This window comes from Entelurus aequoreus, linkage group LG19, assembly GCF_033978785.1.
Source record: "Entelurus aequoreus isolate RoL-2023_Sb linkage group LG19, RoL_Eaeq_v1.1, whole genome shotgun sequence".
Taxonomy (NCBI): domain Eukaryota; kingdom Metazoa; phylum Chordata; class Actinopteri; order Syngnathiformes; family Syngnathidae; genus Entelurus; species Entelurus aequoreus.
In genome coordinates this window covers 29,839,383-29,865,875 of record NC_084749.1, presented here as the reverse complement: position 1 = coordinate 29,865,875, position 26,493 = coordinate 29,839,383, and the positions used below count along the sequence as shown (strand labels likewise).

The window sequence follows — 26,493 nt, the reverse complement described above, 5'->3', positions numbered from 1 at the left end:
ACTGTTTGGTAGCGCAAAGCGTCCCATTTATTAACAATAAATCTTTCAATCATTCAATCAAACTTTCACATCTTTGACATGGCGAGCAGCATTCGTGCAGAGTACAAATAATACAACGGTGCAAAGTAATGCAAAGTGCTCGCCTGTACGTTATCAAAATAACCAGCCTACCGGTATATGAAAAGTCAGTCTTTAATCATTGTGTCATCGTCTTCCTCCTGCGTACTAAAACCACCGAAATCCTCTTCGTCGGTGTCGGAGAAGAACAGGCCGTAAATAAGCCGCACCCTTGTATAAGCCGCAGGGACCAGAACGAGGGGAAAAAGTAGCGGCTTATAGTCCGGAAATTACGGTAGTCTGCTGACGTATGCAGTATCATATTGTGTCATTTATCATTCTATTATTTTGTCAACATTATTAAGGACAAGTGGTAGAAAATGAATTATTAATCTACCTGTTCATTTACTGTTAATATCTGGTTACTCTCTCTTTTAACATGTTATGTCTACACTTCTGTTACAATGTAATAATCACTTATTCTTCTGTTGTTTGATACTTTACATTAGTTTTGGATGATACCACAAATTTGGGTATCAATCCGATACCAAGTAGTTACAGGATCATACATTGGTCATATTCAAAGTGTCCAGGGACATATTTCCTGAGTTTATAAACATAATATACATTTTAAAAAAACGAAAGAAGATGTTGTGATGCCAACAAATATCGACGTAATCATAGTACTATTGACTAGATACGTTCCTGTACTTGATATCATTACAGTGGATGTCAGGTGTAGATCCACCCATGACATTTGTTTACATTTTGATGCCGGTGAGCTACGGTGTGTAGTGAAGCCTGCAGGGATGATACTTGTAAGAAACTTACTTTATTTGTCGCCATAGTGATTTAGAAGTACCTAAAACACTGCCGACGGCGGATGGACGTTTGCCGCTAGCTAGCCATGTTTTAAAGCATCTCTTCCTGAGGGCGTTTCAGTGTTATAACTTCACCTTTATCGTTAGTTTTTAAGCCAAAATGCGTCCGTTGTCCCTTTCTGTCTACAGACTGTGTCTGCTTGCAAGTACTGCGTGATTGTGTGCGACCGAACATACTCCTCTGCTCGTAAAACCAGCAATCATGACGTGACTTCGACGCGGGCGCCGATACCGGTACACCGTACAAGCCTAGTATGAATGCTAAAATGTTAAATAAACATTGCCTTGATAAAGGTATCATGATAGCAAAGGTTTGACACTGTAACGGACTATTAATTGGAGATTGACCAGTGTTCCACAATAGATTATGCTCGACCTTTTGGATTCTCCTGTATACATAAATACATTTAACCCTCAAATTCACTTCTGGGTTGTTATTGCCACCTAAAGTTGTAGGTGATTGATGAATAGTTTGTAATTGAAAGCTAAAGTAATACATTAACATTTTAAGAAAAGAAAAGGATACTGGAAATGTCCATAGTCAATTAGAAGTAGTCCTGGATACATCAGAAAGCAGAGCAGAGTACAAACCTGGGGACAAATATGTTTGTATGATTAAGTAATGGATAGGAAGCACAAGTATTTTCTTTGTAACATCAGTTCTAATTGCTCTCTAAGGACAAACCTTGCCACAAACCATCCAACTAAGATGTGTCTAATATAGTGACTTATCTTATAAGATGAGGATTTTTTTTTTAAATAATACTTTACCTGCACCTGTAAAAAATGTCTTTCTTGATTAAGGGGCATTACAGAGTGTCTATGACGCCCAGGTGGGATCAAACCCAGTGCCCTTTGGTCAGAAATCATAGATGCACCTCAGAAATGAAAAGACTAAATATATGTTGACTAACTGTATATATTAAAGGCCTACTGAAACCCACTACTACCGACCACGCAGTCTGGTAGTTTATATATCAATGATGAAATCTTAACATTACAACACATGCCAATACGGCCGAGTTAGATTAGTAAAGTGCAATTTTAAATTTCCCGCGAAATATTCTGCTGAAAACGTCTCGGTATAATGACGTTTGCGCGTGACGTCACGGATTGTAGCTAACATATAGGGACACCATTGTGGCCAGCTATTAAGTCGTCTGTTTTCATCGCAAAATTCCACAGTATTCTGGACATCTGTGTTGGTGAATCTTTTGCAATTTGTTTAATGAACAATGAAGACAGCAAAGAAGAAAGCTGTAGGTCGGAAGCGGTGTATTAGCGGCTGGCTACAGCAACACAACCAGGAGGACTTTGAGTTGGATAGCAGACACGCTACCGTGAGTACGCAGCTTTGGCTTCCAAAGATTTGATCGCTTGCCCGTCCGTGCGTGCCGCTATGTGCATGTCACGTACTTAACTTTGGGGAAATATATGTGCTGTATGAACTCTACGGAGGTGAACGGTACTTTGGGCTGTGGGATTGAGTGTGTTGTGCAGGTGTTTGAGTTGTATTGCCGGGTTATATGGACGGGAGGGGGGAGGTGTTTGTTATGCGGATTAATTTGTGGCATATTAAATATAAGCCTGGTTGTGTTGTGGCTAATAGAGTATATATATGTCTTGTGTTTTATTTACTGTTTTAGTCATTCCCAGCTGAATATCAGGTCCCACCCGCCTCTCACAGCATCTTCCCTATCTGAATCGCTTCCACTGCCCTCTAGTCCTTCACTCTCACTTTCCTCATCCACGAATCTTTCATTCTCGCTCAAATTAATGGGGTAATCGTCGCTTTCTCGGTCCGAATCGCTCTCGCTGCTGGTGGCCATAATTGTAAACAATGTGCACATGTGAGGAGCTCCACAACCTGTGACGTCACGCTACTTCCGGTACAGGCAAGGCTTTTTTATCAGCGACCAAAAGTTGCGAACTTTATCGTCAATGTTCTCTACTAAATCCTTTCAGCAAAAATATGGCAATATCGCGAAATGATCAAGTATGACACATAGAATGGACCTGCTATCCCCGTTTAAATAAGAACATTTCATTTCAGTAGGCCTTTAATGGTCAATAATGGCTTAACAAATCTCTAAGTGATGTCTATTATGTATCTATATTAGGGCTGGGCGATATGGACGAAAAGGTATATCTCAATATATTTTTACTTAAACTCGATATTCGATATATTTTCCGGTGAAAGTATACATGTAAAGATATTCATTTTTGAGCGAGATTCAGTGAAATTGAAGTGAAAGACAAGTGTACTGTAAACAGTCAGTGGCACATTTATGAAGCCAGTTAGTCAAGATGGGTATTAACAGCACAGAAAATAAACTGTTTAAGTAGCACAGAATTACATAACATAAAATAAATAGAAAAATATTCTTTCTAAGTAAAACAAATAACATAGCCGTGCAAATAATTCAAAATGTATCAAACTCAGATTAAAAAAAAAAAATTGCAGGCAGGCACTTTTTAATTCCCAGTCGACGATGTAATGGACTGTCACACACGTACGGTTCTGGTCAGCGCCAAGTAAGTGACTTTACTTAATTGTGCGGCTATGATCTTCCTCACTTCGGCATACATTTTTGGCAGCATTTCTTGTGCGAAATATGCACAGTTTTGATTTGGGCTTACATGGTAAACAACTCAAATGAATGTTTTATCCAGACGCATACATTTGTCCAAATGTGGCCAAGTAGACGCATTGTGGGTTTCCTGGACGTCGTCTACATCGCTAAAAGAAACATCTAAAGAAGAGAATCCCTCTGCCATCTTCCACTAGTTTTTTAAAGATATAAATCGTGACTAATCATAGTAAACAACCAACCAATCATGGATGTTCTTATATACGTGCAAGCACGTCTTGGAAGGAGGAAGGGCGGGGTTTAGTAGCCCATGGAGTTTTGAGAGGGAGTGGGAAGCGGGGGAGAACAAGGAACACAACAAATAAGCAGTGTTTGGTCATTTCAACGTGAAATAAATGATATTGATATTACGATATTTTCTTAATTCATATCTTGTTTAAAAATATATCGATATGTTTTACAAACTCGATATGCCCCCCAGCCCTAATCTATATTAATAGATATCCCAATAAATACTAGATCTCACAAAAAACATGGCTCACCTTTTTCTTAATGGAGCCATCGTTTAACCATAAACAATATAATACCACCGCAGGGATGTATATAAGTAAATCTGCAACCAGCACTGCAACAGAAAGAGAAACAAAAATGTTTTATTATATAGTTTGCTACCCCAAGGAATGTACCCAAGTTGTGTTCAGACCTACTGTACCTGTGGTTCTCATGAACAACTTGTGTGATGTACTTTCATAACCTCTGGATTTGTGAAGCTGCACCCATTCAGGATGTATTATCTTGGCACTGTAGGGTAAAATAAATGTCATACTGGATATGCCGACAGATTGAAGTTAATTGGTTGATGCTACAGTCAAACTAGTGAGGTTGCTGTTCTACTGTGGAAAACATACTTACACATGAGCACAGATCAGACTGTGATAGGCAGTTAGAGGAGGGTAGTCAAGACCCCAATAGTTCAACTCATTGTCGGTGGTGTTACAGTACCTGAATGATAGCAAAAAGGGAATTTATTGTATTAATGTTGACGTTGTAAAAGGAACTTCATGGTATTCTCTAATTGCAATAGTTTGAAATGCATAGTACTGAATATGAATACACAACACAATAACAGACAAAATGAGTACCCTTGTTTGTATTTTTGTCTTTTGGATTATGCCTGCACATGTACTTGCCACATACACATTGATATGATGACTCTGAAAAGTTCCTATAGTCATCAAAGCACATACTGTATGTAATAAGACAAGATCAATGACAACAGAGAGAAAGACCAGCATATGTGGCATATACTACAATGTAAAGAATTTGCTCTATCTTAGGGGTGTCCAAACTTTTTCCACTGAGGGCCACACTGAAAAATACAGGATGTGTGGGCCATTTTGATATAATTCATTTACAAAGCCAAAACATTGTAGTTTTTTTAAGAGAAAAAAAACAGCCTGCATGTAAAATTCTTGTTTTTATTAGGGGTGCAAGATGAATATCGGACAAGTTATTATCGATATGAGGAATCATGGCATCATACCAATACGAAAAAATTATTTAAAAAAAAGGCGAGTTTCCCCGCACTGTGCTCGGGTGAACAAATCAAGTGCTCCTTTTCTCCGACTCGTGTGGTAAACTTCCTCCAGGCTCATGGTAAACAAACATGGCGTCGATCGTTTGGGACTTCTTAACTTTTTCAGATACTTTTTATGTGCTATTTGCACCATATATTTAGCCGACATTCAGCGAGGAGGGGATGAAAAAAACATCACGCTTAAACACATCAAACCTTATCAGCCATCTGAAACGCCAGCATCGCTATGAACCTTAATTAGTGTCCAAACTTAACAAAAAATAAATCGTGCACCTCTAGTTTTTAGCGTTTCAGCTTTTTCTCGTTACTTTACAGCGGTTTTCTCTTTTGTACCACTTTTTATGTGTTTTATAATAATACAATTTATAGAATGAAAATGGTCCTGGGCTGCACTTTGGACACCCCTGCTCTATAGTGTTTACATGAGGTTTAAAACTGACCATTCTTGCACAGGAAGGTTGTAAGTTATTTCTTGCCAGTGTCTCTGAGCTTCATAGTCGCCAAATAAGGGTGGTTTTCCTGCACCTACAGAAAAACATTCAACTGTCACTTTTGTGTTTGAGGAAACCAAGAATGATATTTAAACACACTGCATCAACCCTATAATATAAGCATTATATTAGCAACATTATAAACTTGTAAACTAATTTCTGCCGTACTTTATTGTACTCTCGAGTCGGAGCAGTCCAACTACATATAACTATAACTATACAGCACTAGATACACAGCTTTTTGATGGCTTTTTGAGTAGTACATGCTTCCTACCGGAATACGAATTTAAGGACACTCCCCATCTCACCACGACGCCGAGCAAAATACATATTGAAACAAGACACCACGTTTGCATAACTCCCGAATGGTTAAAATGTGCTTTTTAGTCGGTAAAATTTTTAAACATCCATTCAATGAGGCGGTTTTTTTAAGGCTGTGTGCATTTCCTGTATACGTCATCAATGTAGAAATCGTTGCACGTTGTTATTGGTCAACGCTCTCTGACGCCCCAGTCGAAATGTATGAAACGTTCAAGTACCCTCGGAAAATCAGTTATTTAAACATCTGCGGTGTCGGGCTGCAATTAAATCCGGTTTGTTGTTATTCGACGATGAGATATAAATGAATACATTAATTAATTATTACTTTTTTCTCACTTTTTCCCCAGAGTGTTTATACCCATTATGTTTATCCTCAATAGTTCGTTCCACATGGACAGTCGACACAGACAATGTACAAACCCCGTTTCCATATGAGTTGGGAAATTGTGTTATATATTCAATTGAATGCACTACAAAGACAAGATATTTCATGTTCAAACTCATAAACTTTATTTTATTTTTTGCAAATAATAATTAACTTACAATTTCATGGCTGCAACACATGCCAAAGTAGTTGGGAAAGGGCATGTTCACCACTGTGTTACATGGCCTTTCCTTTTAACAACACTCAGTAAACGTTTGGGAACTGAAGAGACACATTTTTTAAGCTTCTCAGGTGGAATTATTTCCCATTCTTGCTTGATGTACAGCCATACTTGCCAACCTTGAGACCTCCAATATCGGGAGGTGGGGGCTTGGTCGGGGTGGGAGGGGGGGGGGTGGTTGGGGCGGGGGCGTGGTTAGGGGCGTGGTTAAGAGGAGAGTTAAGAGTAGCCCCCTGCTTTTCTCGTGCCTTGTCCTCTGCCGGGTGCGTCTGTCTGCGGCCTGCTGCTGGCCCTTGTGGGTTCCTGTCGCTGTCCGTCTTGGCTGCGTGGGGGCGGTGGTCCCTGGTTCCCTGGGCACCCCACCAACTGTTTGTGGGATGGGCTCTCGGGGAGGCTGGGGCCGTACTCTGGCTCCCACACACACTGGGAGTCAAATGTATTGTACATGCAAATTCACATATACTCACATACATACATACACACATACATAGGTACCTACGCTCCCACATACATATACAAATACAGTACATATTTACACACTCAAAGTTCGTACATCCACACGCACATTCATTATACAAACATACTGTATACACATTCTGTACATATACATTAACTGTAAAAACATACATATACACATACTGTACATATACACTCACTGTACAAACACACACATACACATACTACACATATACATTCACTGTACAAACACACACATACATATACTGTACATATACATTCAGTGTACAAACACACATATACACATACTGTACATATACATTCACTGTACAAACACACATACTGTATACACATACTGTACATATACATTCACTGTACAAACACACACATACACATTCTATACATATACATTCACTGTACAAATACACATGTACACATACTGTACATATACAAGTACATATGCACACATACACTCATGCACATAATCACGTTTCATCAAACATATATTAACGTTGTTGCCCTAGGGTAAACTGGGTATAACACATGGCACACTGACAAAGCTTAACCTATTGTTACTATAACAATCTACAAGGTTAATGTAGGTTGCTTCTCTTTCTTCCCCTGCATTTTTCTGCATTCTTTCGTATCTCAAGTTATCATTACGTATATGTATTGTTGCATTTGAACAATTGTATTGTTGATAATAAAGGTAAAGTATTGGTATTGTTTATTATCAATAGCACCATTTCTATTGGTATTCATATTGCTCCATTTTTAGGGTAATAATGCTCATTGTCATTTCTGTATTATTTTTTATTTTCGCTAACTGCTTATTTGCTATTACTTTTACCATCATATTTGTACATGTCGTATTTGCTGATGTTGCTCTGTTGTTGTTGTTGTTGTGTTTGCTGTTGTTGTTTTTGTCTCTCTGTCTAATCCCCCTCTTGTCCCCACAATTCCCCCCTCTGTCTTCCTTTTTTTCTCTTTCTATCCCCTCCTGCTCCAGACCGGCTGCACCAAATGATAATATAAATACATTTAATAAAGTTAAAATACAAATAAGGCAACAAGAGAAGTATCCTACACTTCTCTTTTGTAAAGTAAATCTGAACAGCCGATATGGGCATCTACATCTGCTATATGATTTGCCCGAGAAGCTGGGCATGACATTAAAAAAAAAATATATATATATATATATATATATATTTATATATAAATACTTGACTTTCAGTGAATTATAGCTATATATATATATATATATATATATATATATATATATATATATATATATATATATATATATATATATATATATATATATATATATATATATATATATATATATATATATATATATGTATATATTAGTGATGGGTTGATGAGGCCTCATGAAGCGTTTCGACACATTGCAAAACTGTATTGATACTGTGTCGATACTGTGTCACTAAATACTGACATCTGCTGGACATTAAAAATCCCTACAGGCAACCTATGGACCGACTCAACTGACACTGATTTTATGACCTAGTATATACAATAATATAAACCAAGTCATTGTATTTCATTTAGGATTATTTCATATCTTCATTTAAATAAAAATATATTTTTATCTTTTATAGATACAGTCAAATAATGTGAACATGTATCGTGACTAGGATGGTAGAAGGTGGGGATTGAACCCCAGTAACCAGCAACCCTCCGATTGCTGGCACGGCCACTCTACCAACTTCGCCACGCCGTCATTCCTGTACCTTTCTCTAGTAACAGTAGTGATGGGTCCTGCAACACAGATGCATCGGCACATGCGTCGAACTCATAGAGCGAAACCCTGTGTCGGTGCGCGTACCGCTTTTAGAAAGTCACGTGACCGATCATGAGCTGCTTTGGTCATGTGACCGATACGCGAACTGTATCGCACTGACGCCTCCTCTGTGCCCTGTGAGCAACGTTCCCTCTAAGGTGCGCGCCTGCGCAATTGCGCAGTGCTCAAGCGTCCTCCGCGCACACCGTGCGCCGCACAGCCTATATATGCCGCGCACCAAATCAAACCCATCTGAATTCTAAACAAAATAAACACATTTATTCTGTGTAATTTTGAAATGCAACTTTGAGTGACAGTGACAACAAGCGGCCCTAACGGTGTTCGTCAACAACACGCATTGCGCCGCTTCCTAATAAACACAGTTTGGCGCGCAGGCGTCAGTGCGATACAGTTCATGAGCGGTCACGTGACCAGAACAGCTCAAGGCCCCGGCGGTGGATGAGATCCGCCCGGAGTTCCTTAAGGCTCTGGATGCTGTGGGGCTGTCTTGGTTGACAAGACTCTGCAGCATCGCGTGGACATCGGGGGCAGTACCTCTGGATTGGCAGACCGGGGTGGTGGTTCCTCTCTTTAAGAAGGGGAACCGGAGGGTGTGTTCTAACTATCGTGGGATCACACTCCTCAGCCTTCCCGGTAAGGTCTATTCGGGTGTGCTGGAGAGGAGGCTACGCCGGATAGTCGAACCTCGGATTCAGGAGGAACAGTGTGGTTTTCGTCCTGGTCGTGGAACTGTGGACCAGCTCTATACTCTCGGCAGGGTCCTTGAGGGTGCATGGGAGTTTGCCCAACCAGTCTACATGTGTTTTGTGGACTTGGAGAAGGCATTCGACCGTGTCCCTCGGGAAGTCCTGTGGGGAGTGCTCAGAGAGTATGGGGTATCGGACTGTCTGATTGTGGCGGTCCGCTCCCTGTATGATCAGTGCCAGAGTTTGGTCCGCATTGCCGGCAGTAAGTCGGACACGTTTCCAGTAAGGGTTGGACTCCGCCAAGGCTGCCCTTTGTCACCGATTCTGTTCATAACTTTTATGGACAGAATTTCTAGGCGCAGTCAAGGCGTTGAGGGGTTCTGGTTTGGTGGCTGCAGGATTAGGTCTCTGCTTTTTGCAGATGATGTGGTCCTGATGGCTTCATCTGGCCAGAATCTTCAGCTCTCGCTGGATCGGTTCGCAGCTGAGTGTGAAGCGACTGGGATGAGAATCAGCACCTCCAAGTCCGAGTCCATGGTTCTCGCCCGGAAAAGGTTGGAGTGCCATCTCCGGGTTGCGGAGGAGACTCTGCCCCAAGTGGACGAGTTCAAGTACCTTGGAGTCTTGTTCACGAGTGAGGGAAGAGTGGATCGTGAGATCGACAGGCGGATCGGTGCGGCGTCTTCAGTAATGCGGACGCTGTATCGATCCGTTGTGGTGAAGAAGGAGCTGAGCCGGAAGGCAAAGCTCTCAATTTACCGGTCGATCTACGTTCCCATCCTCACCTATGGTCATGAGCTTTGGGTTATGACCGAAAGGACAAGATCGCGGGTACAAGCGGCCGAAATGAGTTTCCTCCGCCGGGTGGCGGGGCTCTCCCTTAGAGATAGGGTGAGAAGCTCTGCCATCCGGGGGGAGCTCAAACTAAAGCCGCTGCTCCTCCACATCGAGAGGAGCCAGTTGAGGTGGTTCGGGCATCTGGTCAGGATGCCACCCGAACGCCTCCCTAGGGAGGTGTTTAGGGCACGTCCGACCGGTAGGAGGCCACGGGGAAGACCCAGGACCCGTTGGGAAGACTATGTCTCTCGGCTGGCCTGGGAACGCCTCGGGATCCCCCGGGAAGAGCTGGACGAAGTGGCTGGGGAGAGGGAAGTCTGGGTTTCCCTGCTTAGGCTGCTGCCCCCGCGACCCGACCTCGGATAATGCGGAAGAAGATGGATGGATGGATGGATGGATATATTTATTTTATTATATATATAAATAAAATAAATACTTGAATTTTAGTGTTCATTTATTTACACATATACACACACACACACACACACACACACACAACACTCATCTACTCATTGTTGTACTTGAAAGTACAATGCTTTGTTAAGGGTTGAATTGTCCATCCTCTTTCTATTCTCTGTCACTATTTTTCTAACCATGCTGAACACCCTCTCTGATGATGCATTGCTGTGTGGCACGCACAAAAGTGCTTTCATCAAATGCACGAGAGTGTGGAATCTTCCATCTCTCCCTAGCATGGCCCAAAACCGGTCAATCCTTGCTTCCTGGGGAAGATCTTCCCTGGCAAGCAATTGGTACTCCAGTACTTGTACCCGGAGGCTGGTCAGGTCCAATCGCAGCTGCGGCAGACTTTTTTTTTGGGGGGCGTGGCCTCCAGCTCCGGCTGAATACCGGGAGTTTGTCGGGAGAAAATCTCTGTCGGGAGGTTGTCGGGAGAGGCGCTGAATATCGGGATTCTCCCGCTAAAAACGGGAGGGTTGGCAAGTATGTGTACAGCTTAAGTTGTTCAACAGTCCGGGGGTCTCCGTTGTGGTATTTTAGGCTTCATAATGCGCCACACATTTTCAATGGGAGACAGGTAGGCCAGTCTAGTACCCGCACTCTTTTACTATGAAGCCGCGCTGTTGTAACACGTGGCTTGGCATTGTCTTGCTGAAATAAGCAGGGGCGTCCATGGTAACGTTGCTTGGATGGCAACATATGTTGCTCCAAAACCTGTATGTACCTTTCAGCATTAATGGCGCCTTCATAGATGTGTAAGTTACCCATGTCTTGGGCACTAATACACCCCCATACCATCACAGATGCTGGCTTTTCAACTTTGCGCCTATAACAATCCGGATGGTTCTTTTCCTCTTTGGTCCGGAAGACACGACGTCCAGTTTCCAAAAACAATTTGAAATGTGGACTCGTCAGACTACAGAACACTTTTCCACTATGTATCAGTCCATCTTAGATGAGCTCAGGCCCAGCGAAGCCGACGGCGTTTCTGGGTGTTGTTGATAAACGGTTTTCACCTTGCATAGGGGAGTTTTAACTTGCACTTACAGATGTAGCGACCAACTGTAGTTACTGACAGTGGGTTTCTGAAGTGTTCCTGAGCCCATGTGGTGATATCCTTTACACACTGATGTCGCTTGTTGATGCACTACAGCCTGAGGGATGGAAGCTCACGGGCTTAGCTGCTTACGTGCAGTGATTTCTCCAGATTCTCTGAACCCTTTGATGATATTACAGACCGTAGATGGTGAAATCCCTAAATTCCTTGCAATAGCTGGTTGAGAAAGGTTTTTCTTAAACTGTTCAACAATTTGCTCACGCATTTGTTGACAAAGTGGTGACCCTCGCCCCATCCTTGTTTGTGAATGACTGAGCATTTCATGGAATCTACTTTTATACCCAATCATGGCACCCACCTGTTCCCAATAGCCTGTTCACCTGTGGGATGTTCCAAATAAGTGTTTGATGAGCATTCCTCAACTTTATCAGTATTAATTGCCACCTTTCCCAACTTCTTTGTCACGTGTTGCTGGCATCAAATTCTAAAGTTAATGATTATTTGCACAAAAAAAAAATGTTTATCAGTTTGAACATCAAATATGTTGTCTTTGTAGCGTATTCAACTGAATATGGGTTGAAAATTATTTGCAAATCATTGTATTCTGTTTATATTTACATCTAACACAATTTCCCAACACATATGGAAACAGGGTTTGTAATTTGGGACCTGTTAGTTTGTCTATAGGGGGCCAATAAAAACTGAGCTCTGGGCCGCAAATGGCCCCCGGGCCGCACTTTGGACACCCCTGAATTAGGCCATCAAGTTAAGATAAATGTTGTGATGGTTGATAAAATGTGGATGAAGGATACTTTATTTGATTTATTTTACTTTTTTTTTCCCCCTTAGAGGTTCCCTCCTATTGTGGTTAAAAGATACCAGCAGGACCTTAGTCTTCAGGTGGGACACCCAAGTTGTACAGGTGTGAAGGTAGAGGCCTGGCAAAGTGCAATCCTCTTCTCCAGGTTGGAGTTAGGTTGTTAAAAGGAAAGGCCATGTAACACAGTGGTGAACATGCCCTTTCCCAACTACTTTGGCACGTGTTGCAGCCATGAAATTCTAAGTTAATTATTATTTGCAAAAAAAAATAAAGTTTATGAGTTTGAACATCAAATATCTTGTCTTTGTAGTGCATTCAATTGAATATGGGTTGAAAAGGATTTGCAAATCATTGTATTCCGTTTATATTTACATCTAACACAAATTCCCAACTCATATGGAAACAGGGTTTGTAGAACAAAAAACTATTAAAAATTAAACGGGACCAAATCCCATAAAAATGGGACCTGAAAACCAAAATAGCCGACAACCTGAGCGTCTTACTGTATAAGGTCTTTGAGGATTTCCGTATGTCCTGTCATGATGAAAAAGTGTACACATTTCTTGTGAGACATGATATGTTTTTGAGTGTACTAAAGCTCTCAAAAGCATTTCAGTTGACGGTACAATAGCAAAATTAGTAAATACAAGCTTACTTTTGAGCACAGTTAGCATAAATACAAATAAAATAATTATTAAAATAATCATAAATTATTTTATTTCTTTGTTGTCTATAACACAAAGCTAAGATGTAGAAGTTTTTTTCAAGTGTTATCATATGTTCACCTACATTTTTTTGGTTATATATATATATATATATAATATACAAAATGTATAAAAGTGGCCCTCGCATCCTTCAATTTTTCTCTATGTGGGCCTCGCTGGAAAATGTTTGGACACCACTGGCCTAATTCTTAAACTGAATTTAACCTTAAGTAGGATTTCACACACAATAGTCAATATTTACAAAACTGAAAAGTACAATAGTCTTATGAATAATACCAAAACATTTTTCTCAAACTAGTTTATCATCAGGTCAGCTGCATCATGCTTCAAAGTTTCTCCATGAATTCTGTTCATTTCATTGTGTTCTCTGACCTGTAAGCATGTAGACACTTGCAGCGTGGGACAGTTCACATTGACGCAAATAATGGTAGCCTACTTATTAGTTTTCATCACCGTTTAAAAAGGAATGGCAACTGACTCTCTCCATTTGGACAGAACACCTGAAGCAGCAACACACACAGCTTTAACTTACAGTCTGTAGATGCCACAATTGATGGCTCACCTGCTGATGGCATCATATACAAGCATCATAAATAAAATGTTAACTTTTGTATCGCATTGCCCATAATTGTGGTGCGTTCAAAACCCCTAATAAACATAATAGTAACAATAATAATAATGTATTGTTATGGTGGTCATGGTATTAGTTTATTTCGAACCTGCATACAAGTACAATATGGTACATCACATATTTCCAGTTTCTTGTTACAGCATGTCCAAAAAGGAGTAGGAAGAAGCCGCATTTATCTTTTCCCACCCCTTTTCGTTTTTTAGCAAATTGTTTTACATTTGTTCGTTCAATTCCTGTACTCAATTTGTAACACAAACAAATAAATAAAGAGGTAAATAAATAAGTTTCTCCTAAATAAATCGTTAAGTTGTGATTCACATAAAGAGATGAATAAAATTATCTAATTTTTAATAAGGTATCATTAATTGTATTTTGTATTATGAGAATAATCGTATGTATTAGCTAATTGCTATACTTTGAAGTAAAGGGAAATATGATCGATTTATAATCATACTCAAGTGAATATTCATATGTTACAGTAATATGTGATGAGGTGGCGACTTGTCCAGGGTGTACCCCGCCTTCCGCCCGTTTGTAGCTGAGATAGGCTCCAGCGCCCCCCGTGACCCCGAAGGGAATAAGCGGTAGAAAATGGATGGATGGATGGAGTATATGATTATTTATATTTATATTCTGGCCACTTTCAGGAAAAAAAACCCTAACTTGTTCTTGCAAACAAAACCAAACTATTTAAGGGGGTTTTATCTAGATATTGTATATGTTAATCCTATCTTTAAAAAGTCAAAAAACCTAATAAGGTTCTTACATGTATTTCAAAAAGCTGGTTTCAAGTGAATACATGCAATAGTTAGTTTTTTAAGTACTCATTGTGTATGTATGGGACGGCGAAGTTGGGTTTAGGGTGGGATGGGGGGCCTTTAGGAGTTCTGTGTATGAGGTCCCAGAATTTGGTGCTCGGGCCCTGCTGCTTGTCCTCGTTAAAATCACAGGTGAGCTGGAGAATATCCCAGCTGACTTTACCCTGAACCAGTCGCCAACCGCCAGTCAATCACAGCAGAACTCATTGGATACTAACTCTTAATTCAACACATTTTTAATTGTCAGCTTAATATTAAATGCAGTGATTGCTAGGAGTATTTATTCTCCTGTAATAAAGGCTCTGTCAAGCGGTGCGTCGTGGAGACGACGAAGGTCATAGTGATTTTAAATGCAGATGAACAAGGAGGCAGCGTTCAGTTATAGAGGATATTTAATGATTAAACAAACTAAAGGCGAGAGCAACAGGGAAGTGCTCAGACTGTGAAGGAAACATAACGAAATGCTGGAACACAGCAAAAATACTTACTAGGAATGTGGAGCAGATGGCGTCCACAAAGTATGTGCGTAGTTGAGCTCAGCATGGAAAGAATCGTCTATAGTGAATAATGTCCCAACAATCCAGTGGTGTCGCAAGCTCAACTTAATTAGTGATGATTACAAACAGAAAACAAGAGAGGGGAAAAGTACTCGGAGGCAGGCGTAAAGTTGCTGCAGGAAAGGGAAAAACAGGATGTGAAAAACCACAAAATAAGAGTGCAAGACAGGAACTAAAACTACACCCAGAAAATTAACAATACATTTAAAATAAGGCATGGTGTGGTGGAAATATGTCCTCGCAACCAGCGGGGAAGAGTCAGATGGTGGCGACGAGTAGACCGCCACCATCTTCCTTGGCCGATGAGGAGGCGAACGCAAGTGTTCATGGCGCACCAGCAGCTGTAACCAACCATGCCCGGGTCCTGGGCCTAGCAGCTGATAGCTCGGAGTGCGTCCATGAAACTGTCACATTCTTGGCCGACGAGGGGGCCGTGTGCGGTCGCCTGACGGTCGCCTCTGCGGCCGGCAAGCTGGAGGTTGCGCAGGTGACGATGAGCCCGCTGGAGACAATGATGGCGGCGTTGTGGAAAGAGCTGCTGGAAACGATGATGGCGGCGTTGTGGAAAGACCCGCTGGAGATGTTGATGGCGGCGATGTGGAAAGACCCGTTGGAGACGATGATGGCGGCGTCGTGGAAAGACCCGCTGAAGACAATGATGGCGGCGTTATGGAAAGACCCGCTGAAGACAATGATGGTGGCGTCGTTGAAAGACCCGCTGAAGACAATGATGATAGCTGGACCGTCGGCGTCTGCGGAGCTGGAGCAGCAGGCGGCTGGACCGTCGGCATTTGCAGAGCTGGAGCAGCAGGGCGGACCACAGGCAGAGGAGGCTGAGCAGGGCGTAGCACAGGCGGAGGAGGCCGAGCAGAAAGTGGCCGCTTGGCTGGACGCAGCTGTGCCTCCCCAGTTGCACAGCTACCAGCCCTAGCCCACCCCTCAGGAAGCGGATACCAGACGCTGTCACCGGTTTGATGGGAAGAGCGTTTGACCCTTGACCTGAGCGGGAGAAGAAGCCCAGGGTGGGTGGGCTCTGGGAAGCCTCTGCCTCCATTTTAGCCCAAAAAATATTTTCATATTCCTCGTCGTTATAATCGTCTGCAAAATCACATGCTCGGGACATTCTGGCAAGCGGGACATCGTAGAGACGACCAAGGTCGTAGTGATTTTAAATGCAGGTGAACGAGAAGGCATCGTGCATTAAAAAAGGGTATTTAATGATTCAGCAAACATAAAAAACCGAGAGCAACAGGGAAGTGCCCTGACTGGACAGACTATGAAGGAAGCAAAATAAAATGCTGGAACACAGCTAAAACACTTACAAGGAATGTGGAGCAGACGGCGTCCACAAAGTACGTGCGTACTTGAGCTCAGCATGGAAAGAATCGTCTATAGTAAATCATTAATTATGTCCAGAAAAACCTTAAATAGTGCTAATTACAAACAGAAAACAGGTGAGGGAATAAGTGCTCAAAAGCAGGTGTAAAGCTGCTGCAGGAAAAGGAAAAACAGGAAGTGAAAACCCACAAAATAAGAGCGCAATACAGGAACTAAAACTACACCCAGAAAATGACCAAGAAACTCAAAATAAGGTACGGCGTGGCGTGACGAGCAGTGACAATCATATCTAGTGCATAAGATACTGGTCAAATTTCGACATTCCCAACACAGCAAGTTTTCATGCAATAGCAAGTTCCAAGCAGTAAAAAGTAGCAATATACTATGTTACTACTTTGTCATGGTCTGTATACAGATGTGGTGTTATTGATGTGGTCCCTTTAACCTCCCCTCACATTGTAAATCTCAGCCCACGGGCATATTCTCCTCTGTGACCTTTTCCTATGTTGACACCAACGTCTTTGTTCCCAAGGTGTTGGGTAGACATGTTCCTTGTGGTTCCGCCATCAATTATGTATAAATAATAATAACCTTGGACAACTGCTGATTTGCAATGACACTTTCATTACAAAGCGAGCAGCCAATAACTCACTGGTATCCATTAGTTATTAATGCCTGGCCACATCAGCTTTACTTTGTCATTTATTGCTTCATCTCCATGCCTTTTTAAATATTCAGTAACTCCTGTATCTACATTTACAGTCTGTGGTCCCCCCGGAGCAACCTATCGCTCGTGGAGGAAGATGACCTACTTCTTGTGAACAACTTTTCCAATGGCATTGAAGTTTGTAATGTCAAGTTTGCAACAGTAAGTCAATTGGATCTTATTCTTGGAACTTATAACCACCACTGGTTACAACATACACCAACCACACACATTACCTATATTGAGATATAGTCTAGAAGCATTAAAATAGCTGGATTTTGATAATGTGTCGGAAGAAAAAAACACAAAAAGTGATCCACCCATAGCGTCTTCTTTATCTTTAATGATTGTACAATACACGTGGGACTGGACAATTTGTCTGATTTACGCAAACGTTTGTTTATTAAACGTGATATGCTTTATTTTAACAGATCAACACAAAATGGGCACACACACTCTTTCATAAACACACACATATACATATATATATATATATATATATATATATATATATATATATATATATATATATATATATATATATATATATATATATATATATATATATATATATATATATATATATATATATATACATATATACATATATATTTATATATATATATATATATATATATATATATATATATATATATATATATATATATATATATATATATGTATATATATATATGTATATATGTATATATATATATATGTATATATGTATATATATATATATATATATATATATATATATATATATATATATATATATATATATATATATATATATATATATATATATATATATATATATATATATATATATATATATATATATATATATATACATATATGTAGTATTTTTTATTTGTTATGGCCTACACCAGGGGTGTCAAACTTGTTTTAGATCAGGGGCCACATGGAGAAAAATGTACTCCCAAGTGTGCCACACTGGTAAAATCACGGCACGATAACTTAAAAATAAAGACAACATCAGATTGTTTTCTTTGTTTAAAAATAGAACCAGCACAATTCTGAAATTGTACAAATCATAAAGTTGTTGAGTTTTTTTTACACTTACATGTTGCGGTTAATAGTATTCTATCTTTATTTGTTGTTATTTATATTTTCTAAATAAATGCTGTGATAATGTTCATCAGTCATCTCATTGGCGTTAATTTTCAATCAATCAAGATAAAAAAAAAGAATATCAAAATCAAATTACAGGATGTTATTTATGTAGTTTGATCAATTTCCTCGACTGATGTACTAACATCATGTGGTATATTTTGTACATATGTAGCATCATTTACAAAGATACAAATAATTGCTTAGGGACGGCGTGGCGAAGTTGGTAGAGTGGCTGTGCCAGCAATCGGAGTGTTGCTACCTTCCTAGTCACGTCCGTTGTGTCCTTGGGCAAGACACTTCACCCTTTGCCTCTGATGGCTGCTGGTAGTGCCTTGCATGGCAGCTCCCGCCATCAGTGTGTGAATGTGTGTGTGAATGGGTAAATGTGGAAATACTGTCAAAGTGCTTTGAGTACCTTGAAGGTAGAAAAGCGCTATACAAGTACAACCCATTTATCATTTATTTATTGCGACATCCAGTGGACACATTTAGAACAGCTGTTTCTTTCATTCAAAAATTTCAGGTACATTTTTATACTTAGCAAACTCGTCCCGCGGGCCGGATAAAACCTGTTCGCGGGCCTGATCCGGCCCTCGGGCCGCACGTTTGATACTCCTGATCTAAACCGTGCTCCTGCCGAGAAAAATTCTTGTTTTTGGACAAATGTAGTTGAGGACCCCTGCAGTCCTGTGGTTGATTTGTGTAATGCAGTGTGAATAATGGTTGTTTGTATATATAATACTGAATATACTGGATATTTGTTCTATGATTGACTGGTGCTGTCCAGTGTGTAGTCCGCTTTTTTTTTGTATTGCAATAAGCCACCAACGTCCTCCATGGGTCTAAAAAAAAAAACCCCAACAACAACAAAAACAGAACCACGCCACTTGTCAATAATCAGGGGAATGGACTGCGTCAAAGTTGTGATGGTTCCTCTGAAAGTTCTTATATTCCAATTTGATACAGTGTTTACTTTGTTCCCCGCTTTGTTTTGGGTAAATGCATATTTTTGTAACCTATATTATATTTTATTTTTGTGTTTGTTTAAATCAGTGCTGTCAGATGATAATTGGTTTTATTTAGATTAATGACACTTTCGAATTTTAAGGATGACGACGACTAATCGCAGCAAATTACTTGCTTGGGTGATTTAAATTAATTAATAAAAAGACCTCAATATTTCGACAAAATGCAATTTGTTTGTCAGGGTGTCATACAGAAACATTAAAAAATATATTTATTTGACTGCACCTCATTTATTTGCTCAAAACATGGTAACAGTATTATCTAAAATACCGTCTGCATGTATTTTGAAGTGAAATTATCCACCTCACTCATCTTTTTACTGCCGTATCTTCCTTCCGCCCGAGTGCAGCGACCCCGAAAGGGACAAGCGGTATAGAAAATGGATAGATGGCTTATGTACTGACCTGATCTCTGACCGTATAGGTAAAGCTACATGAGCATCATAAACTGTGTGATTAATCTGCGTTTATACATAAGTAATGCAATGTTTTTTCTGTGATTATTCGCATGCGTTAGCGCTGTAACTCTGACAGCCATAGTTTGAATTCAAGCCGTCTTCTTCTATTGCTTCATTGTGACGCGTATTCGTTTCGCTGTTGCCCCCTGCAGAGCGGAGGAAGTACTGTATGAATAAGTACTTTCTATCTAGCGCAAGGGTTTCACACTCAATTTACCTGTGGCGATGCTGGAGCTCGAGTCAGGGTGAGTCATTCAAAATGATGATTTAGAACGACTTCTACCAGCAGTTGTGGTGACCCTGAGCTACATGTGAGGTCTTATGTAAAATTGAATATGGAAATTGTGTATTTTGACACCGTAGATTTCCCCAGAAGACAGTCAGAGACACTTCCGCTTGCTTACAGGAAGTTGCTCTTTGTGTTGCCTAATGTGTGTTTGTTGTGCTATCATTGTTTGCACCGTTATTGAACGTTTCAACTGTCAATATCAATTGATAAATCAATCAAACATTACTTTGTGCTTTACACACACACATTTGTTTACTTCTCGAGACCTCCAAAAAATGCTTCCCTCTTTAGGACCACCTTTTCTAGATATATAAAGATTTGTATTTACAACATTAGTATAATATACATATTATGCAAATATAAAAAAGCTTGTGAAAAATTAGTTAGAATTTCACAAGAAAAAGGTCTCAATTTCACAAGAAAAACTTAGAATTTTGGCAGTACTATAATAAAAGTCGTAATTTTCCTCAACGCAGGTCCAAATTTGACAAGAAAATCTCAACATTTGTGCAATGTTATGGTAAAAGTTGGAATTTTACTCAATAACAGTTGCAATTTTATGAAAAGAGTCGTAATTTTATTCGACAAAAGTCACAATTTTCTCAGAAAACTTACAATTTTTGACAATATTCTAATAATAATCAGAATTTTACTTGGGGAAAATGATGACAAAAGTCATCATTTTACTCAAAAAATTTCACTATTTTACAAGAACAACAAAAAAATTGGCAATATTGTGATATAAGTCAGAATTTTATATGACAAGTGTCACCATTTTGCATTAAAAAGTTACAATTTTACATAAAAAAGTAATAATTTTACTAGAAAACATTGCAATATTACAGAAACAGAAATAATATGAGAAATTGTTCCCAATTTGATCAGAAATAAGTCGACACATTATGAGAAAAAGACCGCTTTTAGTTATTTTTATTTTTTTGAATTGTTTTTTAATCTTCATTATTTACTTTAAGTTATTACAGTATGTCTCTATATACATATTTATTTCCATCCATGCATCCATTTTCTACCGCTTGTTCCTTTCGGGGTTCATTTTTTAAAATTAATTTTGGCCAAAGGGGGCGCATTTCAATTTCTTACACACACTTGTTATTTCATATGTTGATTAGAGGGGAAGCAACTTCAAATTTTTACACACACTTGTTATTTCATATGTTGACCAGAGGGGGAGCACTTTCAAAACCGACACACAGTCATTTTGAAAAATCCCTCCTTTTTGGGACCACCCTAATTTTGATAGATTTCACCACCAGGGGTGCAAATGAGACATTCTCTATTCTCTATTAGATGCAATGGTTTTCCGTATTGGGACCATGATTTATGTCCTAACTTGTTCACCGGTCCTCATATGGAAGGCACTTTTCCTTGTTGATGTCTCAAGAAGGTTAGAAATACAAGAACACACACACACACACACACACACACACACACACACACACACACACACACACACGCATGCGTACTGAGCATACACAGCACTATTAACAATAACAAGGACTACAGATGGAAATTAAATTAGCATGGTGCTAAATCTGGTCCAGTCATCTTTTTAATGTAACTGCATGTTGTCCTTCAAATAAACAAATACAACCAAACAAACATGGCATGGCAATAAGAATTGAGGAAAGCGCCAATTATTAAGCATCCACACTGGAGAATAACTAAGATTTTATTTATTCTAAAAATATATTTTAAAATATCCATCCATCCTTTTTGTACTACTTGTCCTTTTTGGCGTCGCAGGGGTGCTGGAGTCTATCTCAGCTGCATTCGGGCGGAAGGCGGGGTACACCCTGGACAAGTCACCTCCTCATTGCAGGGCCAACACAGATAGACAGACAACATTCACACATACATTCACACACTAGAGCCAATTTAGTGTTGCCAATCAACCTATCCCCAGGTGCATGTCTTTGGAGGTGGGAGGAAGCCGGAGTACCTGGAGGGAACCCACGCAGTCACAGGGAGAACATGCAAACTCCACACAGAAAGATCCCGAGCCCAGGATTGAACCCAGGACCTTCGTATTGTAAGGCACACGTACTAACCCCTGTTCCACCGTGCTGCCGTATGTAAAAATATAATTAATGAATAAAAAAATATAAAATAGTGAGAATATAGTAGTAATAATAGCAATAAATAAAGTAGAACAAAACTGAATAAAAATTAAGAACTAAATAATATTTTAAAATGGTCATGTGGAATTAAGTATTGCCAAGGGGCCACAAAATATGGGCCTTCTGCCCACAAATGGCCCGTGGGCTGCAAGTTGCACTACACCAGACTAAACTTTTTTATTATTTTTTTTTTATGGTCGTGTTGTTACAGTCTGAACATCTACAAGGCAAGTCATGTCAGAAGTGTGGGAACGGCACTGCGGGCTGGGGTCCACCTGTGCACCAGCAAGTGCAGCTGCACGGCTCAATATAGAGCAGGCTGGGAATGTTTGCTCTTCAAACGAGCGTCAAGTCAGCACTTTGAATTTTTGGTCAAAATATTGACACTACAATTTGATTTTAGTGCTCATGCAAAATTAATCCATTAATAAAAAAAAACAGACTATAGTTTCTTAATTAGCGATGCGTCTTTCAATATTTATGACTGCCAAGAGGCCTCGTGGTGCGTGTGTGTGTACCATCAAGGGGATGACGTAACGGACAAATGGACTCTGTAGTCCACTAAGGTGGATTTGTTCCCGGGAGGATGACTCTGGATTTCACATTCCTCACGTCTCCAATGACGAATGCAAATATGAGAAATGATGCACCACCTCGCAGCCATGTTGACCACATGCAGGATGGCCTTCCAACAATTTCATGCACGATTTCCTCTATTTATGAGATTAAAACGGTGTCGTGTGCGCATGCGCCCCGGAAATGTGCAGCATATAAACATTAAACCGCATTATAAAAATGACAATAATCAATCAAATGTGTTTACATTGTTTAAATTATTTATAAATTATCATCCATTTTACGACGTCTGAATAATTTAATTATGGTGGGCTTCTGCAACGTATTGTTAAATTATTGTTATTATTATTATTTCATTATTTGCGTTACAAATACACCAGAGTGACACTGGAGAGGAGTTTTGCATCATTGTCACCTTCTTGGGTGTCTGACTGACTTTCTCTTTCCCATGGGGATCGGATAAATATAGAGTGGACACACACACACACACACACACACACACACACACACACACACACACACACACACACACACACACACACACACACACACACACACACACACACACACACACACACACACACACACACACACACACACACACACACACACACACGCCATTTGCTGTTTGTGTAGAAGTGATTAGCCAGACACAACTGCGAAACTGTTGAAACGGTGATCTTGACGGAAGCCGACACGATTTCTGCCAAAGGATTGCACCGGTGACGTAATGTTAAAAAAAAAGAAAAGAAATAAAGTATAATATCTAAATATTTAAAAAATAAAATAACTATAGTCGATTCAAGAATTTAAATTAATCAACAAGCGCACGATGCATATTTATTGATAAAAAACAATTAATAGCAATATGACGAATTTATTGTTATTGGAAATAGTGTAAGTGTCAGGACCTGCATTTCAATTTACCCTACAACACATTTGAACTGAGTTAGTAGTTCACATTAACAATAAAATAGTAATTATTATTATTTTTATACAAGTTTTTTTATTTTATTTTTATTTCTGCTTGTATTTCTTTTATTTGTACGTTTTCTTTGTCTGTGATATGGCTCCCCTGGGTCTGAAATAAAATGACTACTTATCGCATACAGTTAAACCCCCTTCCCACACACACATTTGTTCAGAAAGGTATAGGAATAAATAAACTCTCTTTCTTCATATACAATATGAAATTGTGAATGTGTGAAATTGTGAATGTAATGCGTGTTCAACAAAATAAATGAATATCATTGCCATAACATTTGAAGTACACTATTATTATTTGTTGACTGCCCGGTACATTTGTCTAAGACGATTACCAAAATATTGCCATTTTTTTAATTTGATTTAAATAAAATAGCCTTGGAAAAAAATAGGTTACATTGCAAATTTGCTTCTATTGGGATGTTATTTTCCTTAATAGGTAATTAAAGCGGAAATAACGGAAAAATAGCTTTGAATTCTTTCTGATTTATTTACAAATAAAGCCAGTGTACAACACAATATAGCTACGTAGAATTACATATACTTGATATTTTATTTTATAATAAACAGATTATTTCAGAGCTTTTTGTGTCTCGTATACGAAATAAAAAAATCAAAACAAAATATCCACATTCCTGCTTCCATACAAAAAAATGTAAACTAATGACATAACGAATAGAATGAAAGAAGTTTAAAAAAAAACAAATATTTACAAATATTACCTGTACAGAAATATTTCCTTTTTCATGTCACATATCTTCATAAAGTCCAGTGCTGCCTATTTGGGTTCACTGCACGTTTCCCCTTTGTATTAATGTCTCAATATAAAAATAGTTTTTTTTGTGTTGTTTTTTTAAGTTATTGTGAGGGCCATTTGGACGCGGAGGGTAAAACGTGTCCGGAAAGAATACTGGAAGGAACACTGAGGATCGGGGCGATGGCAGCGGAGGTCCGGGTCAGAGAGAGGGACTGCGCGCTCAGCAAGGCCGACTGAACAGTCACTGGAGGCCGCAGGAAGGCCTGAGCCGAGGACGCCGCGCTGGAGACGCCGATAATGTTCTCTATGCTGAACGAAGGTCTGTTGGACGGCTCGGACTTGATCATGGACGCCGTGCTCAGACTGTTGAGCTGCAACTGCAGACCCGGACTGAGCTGCGAGTTGAACGCTTTCCGGTTCAACTCCACCGAGGGCAGGAGCGGAACCCCCGGGGGCAGCATGGGTCCAACCGGGGGGATGTACGGGTACTGCAACGCCGCCGGGTGATGGGAATACGCCGCCGGGTGGATGCCGTAGTGCCTCCCGTACGGACCCCCGAGGCTGTACGCGCCGAAACTTTGCATCATGAGCGCGGTTTGGTCCCGCAGGATGTCCGGTTGAACCCGCTTGAAGCGTTTCCTCCTCCGGAGGAAGCTGCCGTTGTCGAACATGTCCTCCGAAGCCGGGTCCAGGGTCCAGTAGTTGCCCTTCCCGGGGTTACCGGGCTCCCTGGGGATCTTCACGAAGCAGTCGTTGAGGGACAAGTTGTGGCGGATGGAGTTCTGCCACGCCGGGAACTTCTCCCGGTAGTACGGGAAGCGGTTGCTGATGAACTCGCAGATGCCGCTGAGGGTGAGCTTTTTCTGGGGGCTCTGGAGGATGGCCATGGTGATGAGGGCGATGTAGGAGTAAGGCGGCTTCACCAGGCTGTTTTTGGGCTTCTGGAGCGAGCCGCCGGCCTGATGAGCCTCACCTTTACCCTCCCCGGAGCTCTCGTCGCAGCCGGGACTCGCCGCCGCGTCGCCACCGCCGCCGGGCGTCACCTCCTCCTTGTCCGCCTCGTCTTCGCTGCTGTCCCGCTCCATGCACTCGTCATCGTCCCCCTCGCCCACCACGTCGATGTCCGCGTCCTCGGCGGTGAGCACCGTTTGGCCGGACATGTCGCTGGCTCTCTCGCTGCCTCCAGACAGGGTCATCTCACTTTTCTTCTCTTCACACACACACACAGGAAAAAAAAAAGAAGAAAAAAAAAAAAACAAGACAAACTTGCAGCTGCGGTCCAAGTTGTGTACAAGATGGCGACTTTTACTTTTAACTCGCTTATTTCCCTTGGAGCACCGGGAGGAGATGTCACATGCTTTTAAAAGGTCGGAGCTTTTAACTGATAGAACCCCCCCTCCTACACCACCACCATTACACCACCTCCAGCGTGAGTGCCGATCACGTGGTTCGATGACGACACACAAACGCCCCCTTTCCCCTTCTCCCTGCAGCAGCCTGCAAACTTGGAGTTGTTGCATGGATTTGTCAACAACGGGACATCAGCAGCTTGCCGCTCTTTTCTGCGTCCGTTCAACAGACGAGGAAGAGGAGGAGGAGGAGGGATCGAACAAGCGCGCGCAACAATGCATATTTTTTATTTATAACCAATCGACGACAGTTAAGTCCGGA

General features: G+C 40.6%; 2 protein-coding genes across 3 annotated transcripts in view; both read right to left on the bottom strand.

Moving 5' to 3' along the window:
- The window catches only part of alg6 (ALG6 alpha-1,3-glucosyltransferase), a 106,283-nt gene extending 100,200 nt beyond the window's left edge, over positions 1-6,083 (bottom strand). For both annotated transcript variants that reach the window (XM_062028257.1, XM_062028256.1), the window contains exons 1-6: positions 5,892-6,083; positions 5,567-5,651; positions 4,442-4,531; positions 4,242-4,330; positions 4,072-4,154; positions 1,465-1,529 (exon numbers count right to left, since the gene is read on the bottom strand). In XM_062028257.1, coding sequence (XP_061884241.1) covers positions 1,465-1,529; positions 4,072-4,154; positions 4,242-4,330; positions 4,442-4,531; positions 5,567-5,651; positions 5,892-5,973 — 494 coding nt within the window. In that variant the 5' untranslated portion in view covers positions 5,974-6,083. The remainder of the gene's footprint in view (positions 1-1,464; positions 1,530-4,071; positions 4,155-4,241; positions 4,331-4,441; positions 4,532-5,566; positions 5,652-5,891) is intronic.
- Positions 6,084-24,598: 18,515 nt separating this feature from the next.
- On the bottom strand, positions 24,599-26,236 carry foxd3 (forkhead box D3). Its single transcript, XM_062027553.1, has one exon. It carries the CDS (start codon positions 26,016-26,018, stop codon positions 24,924-24,926), a length of 1,095 nt encoding a protein of 364 aa, XP_061883537.1. The 5' UTR covers positions 26,019-26,236; the 3' UTR covers positions 24,599-24,923.
- Between the last annotated feature and the right edge of the window lie 257 nt (positions 26,237-26,493).

What these genes read in the sequence shown, in the direction of transcription:
- foxd3 (XM_062027553.1), bottom strand. Translation starts at nt 26,018, where the DNA reads ATGACCCTGTCTGGAGGCAGCGAGAGAGCCAGCGACATGTCCGGCCAA.